We start from the raw sequence: 12,537 nt of genomic DNA on the forward strand, positions 1-12,537 counted from the left end.
TTGTCTGACTCAGTTCCCTCAACTGTAAAAAGGGGATAATCCTAGCACCGACCTCCCAGGGTTCTTGTGAGGATTGCATGAGGTAATAATTTGAAGCATTTAGAATAGTGCTTGGCACAGAGTAGGATTATGTGAATGCTTCTTCTCTTCCCTTCCTTCCCTTGCCCACATCTAAGATAGCTTTTTCTCCTGCTGCTTTCTTCCATTCTACCCTGGGCAATTCTTCCCCGTTGGAGGGAGTTATCTCTTCTGACTTTCTCCTTGGTCCCCAGGTTTGGATGGTGTCTGTTCTCTCACCCAGGTCTCTCAGTTCTCTCCTCTTTCTAAACCTTGCAACCTTTGGAGTCCCTTCTATGAATGCTGAGGAGTTTAGTAGACTCGGGGAGTCTTCTCCCCAAGCTTCCTATCCTGACACTGATCTTGGCGTTTTTCTGCTCCCGGCAGGAAGTTTGAGCTGTACAGCATGGACTGGGACCTGAAGGAACCCCTCCGAGACTGCCTGGTAGCTGCAGCTCCTTATGGGGGCCCCATTGGTATGTGCTGTTCCCTCCCCGCCTTGTCCCATTGCATTCTGCTGGTCTGTTTTCCCTCCATCCTGAGTCCTGTAAAGCCCTTCTGCCTTTGTAGCCTAGGGGAGATTGGGTCTTGAGAGGACAAGGACATGGGGTTCCATCTGGGGATTATCTCTCTCTCTTTCCCCAGCTCTGTTGAGAAACCCTTGGAAGAAGGAGAAGTCACCCAGCATTCGACCATTGCTTCAGATTTATTCGTCCTCTGGAGTGGCTCTGGCCAGCTTGTTGGTACGCTTCCCAGCCCCAGGGCTTCCTTGCTCACCTCCTTGTTCTCCAGTCCCAGCACTTGGGGACCCCTGCCTCTTTCTCTATCTCTGTATGACTTGGATTCCCTGCCCACCCCACAGCCCACCCCTTGGACCATAGGTATCCTGAGTCAACCCCGGCTAGGATAGGACCATCCCCTCTCACTTCCCCTTGGGTCCTTGGGATTCCTCCCCCTCCTGTGCCCTTTTCCAGAAAGTTTCCCATCAGCCTTGTTCACATTCTCTATGCCCCCCTCCCCCCTCAATGCAGTGGAAGAGTGGGCCTGTGGTCTTACTGGGCTGGTCGGCCGAGGAAGAACTGTTGTGTGTGCAGGAAGATGGCTCTGTGCTGGTCTATGGGCTGCATGGGGACTTCCGGAGACACTTCAGCATGGGCAATGTAGGTGTGAGACAGGGGAGAGATGGGATGGGGGATGGGGAAGGGCCTGGGGCTGGTAAGGGGGCAAGGGTAGGCAGGGAGGAGCAGTGGGGGCCAGGCTGGGGCACAGGATGGGGATAGCCAGGCCTGGGGTTAGGGGTGTGGGTAGTGGGGTGTTGGTGGGACAGATATGGACTTAACTGAGTCCCAGTTGCTGCTAGGACTAGATTGGATAAGTCTTTCAGGAAGTTTGAGAGAGAATCTTTGGCAAGTAACTGCTTCTCCTTGTCTGCCTCTCCTTGGCCCATCCAGGAGGTGCTCCAGAACCGGGTTCTCGATGCCCGGGTGTTCCACACAGAGTTTGGGTCGGGGATCGCCATCCTCACTGGTGCCCATCGTTTCACACTCAGCGCCAATGTAGGGGACCTGAAGCTTCGTAGGATGCCTGAGGTGCCAGGTAACCCCCTTTCCCCTGTGCGCCGCGTGCCATCTGGAGGTATGGGCAGTGCACCCCCCTGGGGGACGTGGACGTGGCTGCTTTTGGCAGGCTGGTATATTTGATATGAATGTGTAGGAATGGATGCCGGGGAGCTAGGCCCTGCCCCTTCACCTTGATCTTGGCCTCTGCAGCCTCAGTCTCCCCCATGCTGATTTCTCCATCCAGGGCTGCAGGCTCTGCCCTCATGCTGGACAGTTGTGTTCCAAGACCGAGTGACCCTCGTGCTTCTAGCCATTGGTCCTGACCTCTTCCTGCTGGACAACACAGCCTGCTCGGGGGTGGTGAGTAAATAGAATGGCAGCGACCCCTTCAGGGGCTGCAGGGAGGGACGGAGCCAATGACTGGACACAAGCACCGTGGCCCCCTCCTCATGGAGTTGGGAGGGATGGGTAAGGGCTGGCACCTTCTCACTCAAGGTGGGGGCCTTGTGCTCTACTTCCAGATACCTCCTGGTTTGACTCCAGGAGTGGGGGGCTTCCTTCAGATGGCCGTGTCCTTCAATTATCGGTACCTGGCATTGTTCACTGACACAGGCCACATTTGGATGGGCCTGGCTTCTCTTAAGGTAAGTCATGGGGACAGCCTGATTTCTGAACATCCCCAGGACTCTCTCTACTGTCCTTTAGGGACCATCTCTGGGGAATTGATGGGGAGGGACTGGTAGGAATAAGAAGCACTAATGTCCTCCCTGACCTACCCCAGGAGAAGCTCTATGAGTTCAACTGCAACATTCGAGCCCCGCCCAAGCAAATGGCCTGGTAAGGAAGCGGGCGGAAGCTGGGATGGCGCCCAGAAGCAATTGGGGTTGCTTGTTTTAAGTCCTAGTACCATGAATTGTGTGACCACTGACAAGATGTGTCCCCTGTGGCAGGTGTAATCGTCCAAAGGGCAAGCAAAAGGCTGTTGTGGTGGCCTGGGAGCGACGGCTTCTGGTGGCTGGCAGTGCACCTGAAAGCATTCAGTATCCTTGGAAGTCATCTTGTGGCCATATATTATGGGAGGATCTCCGCAGGTTGGGGGGAGGGGTGTGGAGGACCCTGCTCCCTTCCTTTCCTGCTCTGTTTCTCTTTGGAGTTTTCCTTGACAGACTGCAGGTTCGTACTAGAAGAGGACTCATACCTAGTGCCTGAGCTGGATGGAGTCCGGATCTTCTCACGAAATGTCCACGAGTTTTTGCACGAAGTTCCTGGTGAGGGCTGTGACTGGCGGGAAGGGAAGCTTCCTAGCTCTCCATGGGGAGAAAGCCCCAGACTAGAGAGAGAGGGCATCCTGGGGCTTTTGTGAGAAGCCAGGCCAAATCTGTAAAGAGAACACAGCAGTAGTAAAAGGGCAGAGGGCAGGTAGAGACCTATGTCCATCTTGGAGCACCGTGCCTCGCATGCGGTGCTTAATGAAGGCTCACTGACTTGGGAAGCCTGGGGAGGTAGTCTTTCACTGTGGTTTGGGGTACTTGCTATGTGCAGAGGAGAGAGAGAGGGGCTGGACCTCCATCCCAGCCCCAGACACTGCACATTTCACCATTCCTTCCCTCTCGCATCCGTAGTGGCCAGTGAAGAGATCTTTAGGATTGCTTCGATGGCCCCAGGAGCTCTTCTACTAGAAGCTCAGAAGGAATATGAGGTGAGACACTCCAGGACCACTTCCTCCCATCTAACATTAGGGCTCCTCCCACTCCCTCACTGTCCCGACCCTAGCGTACAATGGCCAAGCTGGGCAGCTTTCTCCTGATATGTGTCATGTGGCTGGAGACAAGTACTTGTGCTCCAAGTGATGAGGGGGAACAGGAGTGGAAGGAAGTGGAGACATTGTCAAGTCCGGTCATGAGATGAAGCTTCCATCCAAGATGAAGGCTGAGAAGACCCAGGAAGGGGATGGAGCCATAGAAACTTCCTCGTGTTTTAGACTTTCCTCTGGATCCCTCTGGGAGCTGGAAGGGGAAAGTCCCAGACTGAATTCCAGGCCGTCTCCCTTCTCCTTCCCTAATCATGTGGCCCTAGAGAGGCTCAGGGACAAGAGTATGTGAGTTTGGGAGGATCCCTTTCCCGGTCGGATCCTTCCGAGGGGCTCAGGAGTTTAGGCTTGTCCCTGACACATTTGGTTGCATGCCCTCGCCTGTTCTCTCACTGACTCCTACCACCAGGGAGGGAGGTGGAAAGGGCGCTGGGGGCTCTGATTTGTGACACTCACCTGCTTGCTAGCCCAGGGTCACCACTCTGGCCCCTCTCCCTCTTCACCCTTTAGAAGGAGAGCCAGAAGGCGGATGAGTACCTTCGGGAGATCCAGGAAAGGGAGCAGCTGCCCCAGGCAGTCCGGCAGTGCATCGAGGCAGCCGGCCATGAGCACCAGCCGGAGATGCAGAAAAGCCTGCTCAGGGTCAGTGGGCAGGGGGAGGAAAGGGTGGACACACGGTGAGGAGACAGCCATGCTGGCCCCCTCACAGCCCTCCTGTCCATCCCAGGCAGCCTCCTTTGGAAAGTGTTTCATCGACAAGTTTCCCCCGGACACCTTCGTGCGCATGTGTCAGGACTTGAGGGTGCTCAATGCCGTCCGCGACTACCCCATTGGAATCCCCCTCACCTACACCCAGTATCCAGAAATGAGTCCTCAATATCCTCCTCTCCCAAGGCCTGGGAGACTTTGACCTTGTCCCATGGGGATCCACTTCCATTAAAGGGGAGGTGATGGTGGAAGGGCTCATCTCTTGTTTGGCTCCTTACCTGTCATCTAGATACAAGCAGCTCACAATTGAGGTTTTGCTGGACAGGTAGGTGACAGGGCAGGGGTCTGGGGGCATTTCTCACTCTAGCTGCTGGGGTAGTCTTTTTCCCAGATGCCTCTGCCCTATGTCCTTCCTCGTCCCCAGGCTGGTGCTGCGGCGCCTCTACCCTCTGGCCATCCAGATCTGCGAATACCTTCGGCTTCCTGAAGTTCAGGGTGTCAGCCGCATCCTGGCCCACTGGGCTTGTTACAAGGTAGAAATCAGGTGTCCTGAAGCACTTTGGCAGTAGCTGGAAGAAAACCAAATGTACTGTGGGAGATGTTTGAGGGGGAAAAAAAACAGAGTCCTGGGATACATTGGGGGTGAGGGCTTTGAGGAGCACATCAGCCCTTCACTCGTCTCCAGGTGCAGCAGAAGGACGTGTCAGATGAAGATGTTGCTCGTGCCATTAACCAGAAGCTTGGGGATACACCAGGAGTCTCCTACTCAGATATCGCCGCCCGCGCCTATGGCTGTGGGCGCACTGAGCTTGCCATCAAGGTCCGAGGAGACTTCCCTCTTCTCCTTTTGCTCCTCCATCCATCCTCCTTTTCCCATCAAGCTTTACTTCTTAAGCTTCCTTCACCATGGGGAGGAAAGCATGCATCAGAGGACTTGGGTTCAGATTCCAGCTCTGCCCCGCATGCCTGTTTCCTGATCTATAAAGAGGAGGTCATTCTAAATTACTTGTGTCCCCCTTTTTACTGGAGAAGGCTGACCCCTGCCTTCCTCTTGTCCTCAGCCCTGAGCCTGCCATCCCATGACCTCTCCCTCCTTGCTTCTGCTCTGTCTCCCTAGCTATTGGAGTATGAGCCTCGCTCTGGGGAGCAGGTGCCCCTTCTGCTGAAGATGAAGAGGAGCAAATTGGCCCTGAGTAAAGCCATTGAGAGTGGGGACACAGACCTAGGTGAGGCCCCTGAGGGGAATCATGGGGGAGAAAGCCATGCAAGGTAGTCAGAACACCAAACTCTAGCTCAGTCCCTCAGCCTTTGCAGCTGGTGACTTGGAGAGGAGAAGTCACAAAGAGTTCTGGCTAAGTCTTTCTCTGCTTCCTAAGACTGCACTAACTGCACTCTTGGTTCTGGCCTCTAGAACTAGTGTAGCCTAAGTTCTTATTCTCAGGGCCCCTGGACATCTTTTAGATGTCTATTCATTTCTTTCCCCAACTTAGCAGGGCCCTACATTAGCCATTTGCTTCAGTTCTGCTGCGCACAGGAGAGGCAAAGGTCACTCCGTCCCGGGCCTCTCCTGTAGTGGCGACAGGTTGGAAAGAAGTGCTTAGTGATTTTTTCCTGGCTTCACAGTGTTTACAGTTGTCTTGCACCTAAAGAATGAGCTGAATCGTGGAGATTTCTTCATGACTCTCAGGAACCAGCCCGTGGCCCTGAGCCTGTACCGGCAGGTATGTGTGATTGGGTAAGAGGAGGAACATCGAGCAGGATGCTGCTGGTAAGCCCTGGCTGCTTCTGGTTGACAAGTCTCACCCCGATTGGTTTCCCAGTTCTGTAAGCACCAGGAGCTGGAGACACTGAAGGATCTTTACAATCAAGATGACAATCACCAAGAACTTGGCAACTTCCACATCCGGGCCAGCTACGCTGCTGAGGAGGTGAGGGGCCCTGGGAAAAGGATGTGAATCCTGGCCAGGAGGCTCGGCCGTCCCTGGAGAATTGTCCTTAGCTCCAGAAATGGGGACGGAGTCAGGGAGAGCAGGTCACCCTATGCCCGGAGGATGGCTGCTGGGTGCTAGAGAAGCCGAGGACCCTGAGCGAGGGCCGGGCGGTGGGGCTGGAGGGCTCTGAGGTCACCAGTTCTCCCTTTCACCCCACAGCGGATCGAGGGCAGGGTGGCAGCCCTTCAAACTGCAGCTGATGAGTACTACAAGGCCAAGAACGAGTTTGCTGCTAAGGTGGGCGGTCTCTTTCCTCCTCACCCCAAGCCCTGGGGTCAGGAGGTCAGGGCCCAGCTCAGGAAGTCTTCCTTCTGGAACCTCATTTCCTCTTTAAGATGAGGGGCTTGCACTCTGTCCTCCCAGAGTGGTCTCTGCCTCAGGGGGGATCCGGGTCTCCCTCTCTTGAGTAGTCTCTCTTTTGTTCCTCCACACACCCCTTTATTTCTTCCCAGGCCACGGAGGAGCAGATGCGGCTTCTGCGGCTGCAACGGCGGCTAGAGGACGAGCTGGGGGGGCACTTCCTGGATCTGTCCTTGCACGACACGGTGACCTCCCTTCTCCTCGGGGGCAACAACAAGCGCGCTGAGCAGCTGGCCCGGGACTTCCGAATCCCCGACAAAAGGCACAGCTGGGGCTTGGGCCAGGCCGGACAGCAGACGCTCCTCCGGACCCTGGGCCGCCCTCTCATCTTCTGTCCCTCTTCCTCCAGGTTCTGGTGGTTAAAGCTGACTGCGCTGGCCGACCGGGAGGACTGGGAAGAACTAGAAAAGTTTTCCAAGAGCAAGAAATCACCCATTGGGTATCTGGTGAGGAGCCTCTCAGTGCTGAGCTCTCTGCTTCCCACCCCTTCTCCTTTTTCACTGCAATCAGGGCTGCCCCTGGAAAGCTCCCTGGGATGGGCGCACCCTGACCTAGAAGAAGGGGCTGGTAGGGGCAAGGCTGGGCGCTAACTTCTGCTAGTGACTCCTGCCCTTTCACCCCCCCAAGCCTTTTGTGGAGGTGTGTATGAAGCGGCGCAACAAATTCGAAGCCAAGAAGTTTGCGGCCCGAGTGAGCCCAGAACAGAAAGTCAAAGCTTTCCTCCTCATCGGGTAGGCCTCGAAAGGGATGGGCAGGGCCTGTGCCCAGGGAGAGCGGGAAGGGGAGGCTGTGCTGGGGTGGGCTCCCGGGAAACCCCTGACGCGACCTCCTTCCCGCCACTTCAGGGATGTGGCGCAGGCTGCAGAGGTGGCCATCGAACATCGGAACGAGGCCGAGCTCAGCCTCGTCCTGTCCCATTGCACCGGGGCTTCGGATGGAGCCACAGCCGACAAGATTCAGCGTGCCAGGGCCCTGGCCCAGAGGAAGTGAGGAGCATGCCCTCACCCCTCCTCTCTCTGCCAGCCTCTCAGAAGCGGCTCTGGAGAGGGAGGGGGCGTGGGGCATGTGGACCCCGGGGACTGGACAGGGGCAAGGTGTGTAAATAAAGTCTGAGTACTTGATACTCCTCCCGACTGCGTGGATTGGGCCTCTGTCAGGAGCGGGCTGCAGCTCCTCGGGACTAGGATCGCCAGCTTCCTTTAGGATCAGGGAACTGGTCCAGGCTCCCGCATGCACCATGGCCCCTCTGCTGCCAGATTGTCTGGAATTCCCATAGCCTTTTTTGCATCCCCAATGACTGCTTCATTTGCTCTCAGCCTCAGTCTCCTTATCTGTAAAAAGGGAGCTGTACCTGTAACACCAATGTGATCATTGTTGTACAGCTAAATGAGGTCATGGATGGAAAGCAGAAAGTCCTACATAAACATGACCTCATTTCCTGGAGTCCACCAGGGTTTGTCCCTGAGCCAGTCTGGTTTCTGGGAGTTCCTGTCTGAGGCAGGGACCAGAATGTAGGCCCGGGCTTGCCAGGGCACTTCCTTAACTGTCACGGCCCCTGACTGACGGCCCCATTGTTAGTTTTGCCTTTTTGCTATTGTCCTGGTCCTGTCCATTATAACCTGATTTCCCTTGTGGGTGCAGTGGGATTGGGGGACAATGGATGACCTTTTAGAAGGGGAAGGTCTTAGGCTTAATCCTTGAGCAATGAGAGCCTGTGAGGGATGGCCCCAGCTGTAGCCTTGGAGAAGACCGATGGGTGAGGGAGGAAGGATACATGTGTATCCACACCAGGAGCCAAGGTCCCCAGGATCTCGCCTCACTAGAGTGAAGGTCAGTCCCCAGCACTCCCAGCAGATGGCACTGCCGTCCCGAAGTCTTTACTGGACCTCTTCTTCATGGACAGGAATGAGTATTCCATCCTTCCCACTCGTGAATTGAAGACATTTCCCAAAGAACTCTGCTCCTTAGGTGCACCACTTTTATTCCCTAGGTCTCCCGACTTCAAGAACCAATTCCTGAGAGACCACTCTGTCCTTACTCTGCCCTCTTGACCTAGAAGGCCATGTTTTCTTATTCTTTTAGAGAGAGAAAGTAAGAAGAAAGGAAGGAATAAAGATAAGATCAACCGAACAGTGGAGTGGAGGTCAAATTAAATAAGGTCTTTGAATTTTGAGAGACAACAGGAAACCACTGTTGATTCTCCGTGGGTGGGGTGAATTGATGAAAATGGTATTCTGGGAAGCCTGTAGGGCTGGGTGAAGAGGGTTTGTGGAAAGAATGAATTTGTCCCAGCAGTGAGGAAAGCACCCTGGGGACCTACTTAGAGAGCCCCTTAGACTCAGGACTCAAGGTCTTTCCCCCTAGGCTGGGGACTCTCCTGGAGAATCTAAATGGCTCTACACTTCCAGGGACAGCTCCACGTGCACGTTTGTGCACATTTATGTACATTTGTGTTGGCAAGTACCCGTGTGTGGGCATTTGTGTTTGCAAGTGCCTGGCGAGGAGTTCATGTACGTATCTGTGTGTGTCTGCAAATGGATACGTGTGATGTGCATCTGGATGTCTCTACGTTTGTCTCTGTGTGATGGTTCTGAACTGCTGCTGACCCTTGATGAATCACTGAAAAATGATATGGTGAAGAACATTGAGTTCAGGGTCAGAGCATCTCAGTGCTTTGTTTTCAAGACCCGTGTGACCCTGGCCAAAAGGGCGTCATCCTTCTGCACCTTGGTTTCCCCATTGTAAAAGAGAGCATTGGGCTTGATTTCCTTGGTCATCTCCTCTAACTATATCCATGTGGTCCTTCACTAAGTAATTAGTAGAATTGGGATTCGAACCCAAATACTTTCATCAACTCTCCCTTCCATGACCCTCTAGCCTCCTTTCCCCCAGACAATAGTCCGTGCTCTCTAACTTCTATCATTGGAATTCTCTGCCCCCAGAGCTTGGAGAGGGAAGATGGAATTTCATATATAAGGAACATCAAGGAGGCCCATTTCACTGGAAAGTGGAATTCCATAGAAAGGATTAATGTGTAGTCTTTCTGGAAAGATTGGATTAAGATTGTGAAGGACTTTAAATTGCCAGAGACAAATGGAGGTGCCATTAAAGCTTCTTGAATAGGGCAGTGACACAGATTTGTTCTTTAGGAATATCAATTTGGCAGCTGTGCAAGTGAATGGCTTAGACAGCAGACAATGAAATCTGGAAGAACCAGTAGGAAGCTACCAGGGTACCTTGGGAGAGAAGTCAGTTGGTGACTATATAAGGGTCTTTTATTTTGGGCCTCTGCTGTATTCTGACTCAAGACTCCTTACTTGAGACCGGTCACCTTTGCTTTCATAACTTCGGGGCAAGAGAAGAGACGAGGAACAAGGACACTCAGTGTCTCATCTTCCACAGCCGTGGTCTGTAAGCACAGAGATCCCCAGATGGAGGGAGATAAGGCTTAATTCCTGGCTTTGTGGGCAGGGGAAAAGTAAGGAAAGGTGACCAATGGCAATCTAGAAGCTTGAAGCAAACAGGGAAGGGGAATGTTTCTTCCTGGTAGATTGTTTCAGTGGGAATGCTTGTGGATGGAGGTGAGATCTGGGCCTTGGGGTGATGGTTCCAGCTCTCTGCTACAGAGTTAGGGAAGGGCTTTGGTGAGAAAGGCTCAGCCAGCTGGGGCTCAACTCCCTTTCTGACTTCATTTATGTTTCTATCTATTTTGTTCCCTGGTATAAATAGCTCAGAGATAGAAGGGACTCCTGGAGTCATTTAGCCTAATTTGCTTCTTTTATGGTTGAGGGCTGACTCTTCCCAAAGACACACAATTCCAAGTAATAAGTAGCAGAGCCACTGCTCCCAAATCCAGGGGTCTCTCCACTATGCTGCCTTCCTTATCTGGTGCTCACACTAACCCCCTTGTGCCTGTTTGTCTCTCTGGGTGGGCCTTTGTGTCCATTTGTCTCAGCGTTCCTCTTTGGGTCTACCTGAGTAGTTATATCTATCTGGGTTTGTCTCAATGTATTAGGCTTCTGGTATCTGTGATAAAATTATCAAATCTCAGAGGGGTCCTTACAGCGTACCTATTCCACTCCCTCGATGGGATGGAAACTCCCAAGTGGCCTTCCAGGATCCCTGAAGACCCTCAGTGATGACCTCTGAAGACAATCCAATTCGTAGATCTGGGGCAAATTCATTTGGGGATGGGGCTGAATAAGCATTTGTTAGAATAATAAGAAACTGAGGCACACATTAAAAGACTTGTCCAGGGTCACATCACTAGGAAATACCTGAGGCCACATTTGAACTCTGGTCTTCCAGCGCTTTATCCACTGTAGACAACAGCTGACTTGCACCTTTCTGTCATGGATGCTGATTCCTAGTATTTCACCTTCCTAGGGAGAAGCAGCCCCAAGGGTGTGCTGATAAATGTTCAACTAGCTTTTAAGTTAAACTCTGCATTATTAAATTTTCTCCATCGCTTTCTTACATCTACAAATAGTCAAGCTGTGATTTGTACAGTTTACTGATGGAGGCAGCTAGATGGCATGGGTTATAGAATATTGGGCCAGGAGTTAGGGGCACCTGAATTCCTGAAGAACCATTTAACTTCTGTTTGCCTCAGTTTCCTTCCTGTCAAATAGGGATAATAATAGCACTTGCCTTCTAGGGTTATTGTGAGTATCAAATGCAATAATATTTGTAAAGCACAGAGTCTGATACTTAGTAGACACCGTATAAATGCTATCTATTGTTATTATTTCCAAAGAATAAGACTTAACAATAAGTTTTAGAGAGCATCTTCAAGCCAGCTTCTGCACACATTCCTGGTGAGGAAATGAGAACAGCACATGCTGCCATGTACTGTTTGGGAGATATTTAAGTCAGCAGAGGACCATAAGGCAAAGGGACAGAGAGCTGAAAGAACAATGAAGGGAGGAAGGGACCCCCAGATTCAAGGACTATTGGGCAAATTTATAGTGACTTCATTGAAGTTATAGGTGACTAGAATCCCTGTTCTATGCTTGATAAACTCAGCTTGATCCTCTTTCTTTCTCTTATATTTTCCCAGTTTTGGGACATTAATTGAAATCTTGATCCTTTTAAAGTTGTTATATCCACTGTAACACATTTAACATGTATGGGACTGCCTGTCATCTAGGGGAGGAGGTAGAGGAAGGGAGGGGAAAATTCGGAAAAGAAATGATTACAAGGATAATGTTGTAAAAAAAAAAATTACCCATGCATATGTACTGTCAAAAAAATTATAATTATAAAATTAATTATTTTTTTCCCCTGAGGCTGGGGTTAAGTGACTTGCCCAGGGTCACATAGCTAGGAAGTGTTAAGTGTCTGAGATCAGATCTGAACTCGGGTCCTCCTGAATTCAAGGCTGGTGCTCTATCCACTGTGCCACCTAGCTGCCCCCAATTATAAAATTAATTTTAAAAATAAAATAAAACAAAGATGTTATGTCCTTTAGCATCCCATCCAGTGCTCTCTGCTTCTTCTCCCTATTCCCTCTCTCCCAGCTCGTAGAGCCAAGAGGAATTGGTATACTTTACCTTTCCATTCCACTCTTCTCAAGTCCTACTCTGCTGCCATCACTTTGTAACTTCTCTGCCTTGAGGTTCATGGCATTCAACACATTTCTCAGTCCAGAGGCTTGTTGCTCTTGCATTCAGATTTCCTCAATGTCATTAACTCTTGGCTTGTAGTCTTCCAGATACAGACTGGTGAGAGATCTTCCAGATTAGCATGATTAATGACCCTCTTGGGGTCCAGCCATTGAACCAGTTTTGAATCCATCCAGCTATATTCATCTAGCCCACATTTCTCCATCTTTACCACAAACATAAGAGATGGTATCAGATGTTTTGCTATGATCTAGATAAATAAAATCTATTAAATTTCTCTAATCTGCTAGTCTAATTACCTTGTAAAAAAAAAAAAAAGGCAGAAATAGCTGCTTCTGTTATTTTTGTTCAAATGAATACGCCATCACCACCCCTTCTTAATCTCAACTCTGACAACCACAATTCATACCTTCTTCTATCTTCCTGTT

The 12,537-nt window shown here is 51.4% G+C and overlaps 1 protein-coding gene across 1 annotated transcript in view; it reads left to right on the plus strand.

Annotated features, from left to right (window-relative positions):
• VPS16 (VPS16 core subunit of CORVET and HOPS complexes) overlaps nucleotides 1-7,611 on the plus strand; it is a 25,524-nt gene extending 17,913 nt beyond the window's left edge. The window contains exons 2-24 of the mRNA XM_074274956.1: nucleotides 445-533; nucleotides 703-800; nucleotides 1,089-1,217; nucleotides 1,509-1,653; nucleotides 1,861-1,976; nucleotides 2,138-2,260; nucleotides 2,398-2,453; nucleotides 2,567-2,656; nucleotides 2,790-2,884; nucleotides 3,239-3,315; nucleotides 3,937-4,068; nucleotides 4,154-4,281; nucleotides 4,424-4,459; nucleotides 4,559-4,667; nucleotides 4,820-4,954; nucleotides 5,252-5,360; nucleotides 5,758-5,855; nucleotides 5,955-6,062; nucleotides 6,285-6,362; nucleotides 6,578-6,747; nucleotides 6,835-6,931; nucleotides 7,113-7,216; nucleotides 7,331-7,611. Coding sequence (XP_074131057.1) covers nucleotides 445-533; nucleotides 703-800; nucleotides 1,089-1,217; nucleotides 1,509-1,653; nucleotides 1,861-1,976; nucleotides 2,138-2,260; nucleotides 2,398-2,453; nucleotides 2,567-2,656; nucleotides 2,790-2,884; nucleotides 3,239-3,315; nucleotides 3,937-4,068; nucleotides 4,154-4,281; nucleotides 4,424-4,459; nucleotides 4,559-4,667; nucleotides 4,820-4,954; nucleotides 5,252-5,360; nucleotides 5,758-5,855; nucleotides 5,955-6,062; nucleotides 6,285-6,362; nucleotides 6,578-6,747; nucleotides 6,835-6,931; nucleotides 7,113-7,216; nucleotides 7,331-7,475 — 2,467 coding nt within the window. The 3' untranslated portion in view covers nucleotides 7,476-7,611. The remainder of the gene's footprint in view (nucleotides 1-444; nucleotides 534-702; nucleotides 801-1,088; nucleotides 1,218-1,508; nucleotides 1,654-1,860; nucleotides 1,977-2,137; nucleotides 2,261-2,397; nucleotides 2,454-2,566; nucleotides 2,657-2,789; nucleotides 2,885-3,238; nucleotides 3,316-3,936; nucleotides 4,069-4,153; nucleotides 4,282-4,423; nucleotides 4,460-4,558; nucleotides 4,668-4,819; nucleotides 4,955-5,251; nucleotides 5,361-5,757; nucleotides 5,856-5,954; nucleotides 6,063-6,284; nucleotides 6,363-6,577; nucleotides 6,748-6,834; nucleotides 6,932-7,112; nucleotides 7,217-7,330) is intronic.
• The last annotated feature ends 4,926 nt before the right edge of the window (nucleotides 7,612-12,537 follow it).

The sequence above is a fragment of the Sminthopsis crassicaudata genome, chromosome 6 (assembly GCF_048593235.1).
Source record: "Sminthopsis crassicaudata isolate SCR6 chromosome 6, ASM4859323v1, whole genome shotgun sequence".
Taxonomy (NCBI): domain Eukaryota; kingdom Metazoa; phylum Chordata; class Mammalia; order Dasyuromorphia; family Dasyuridae; genus Sminthopsis; species Sminthopsis crassicaudata.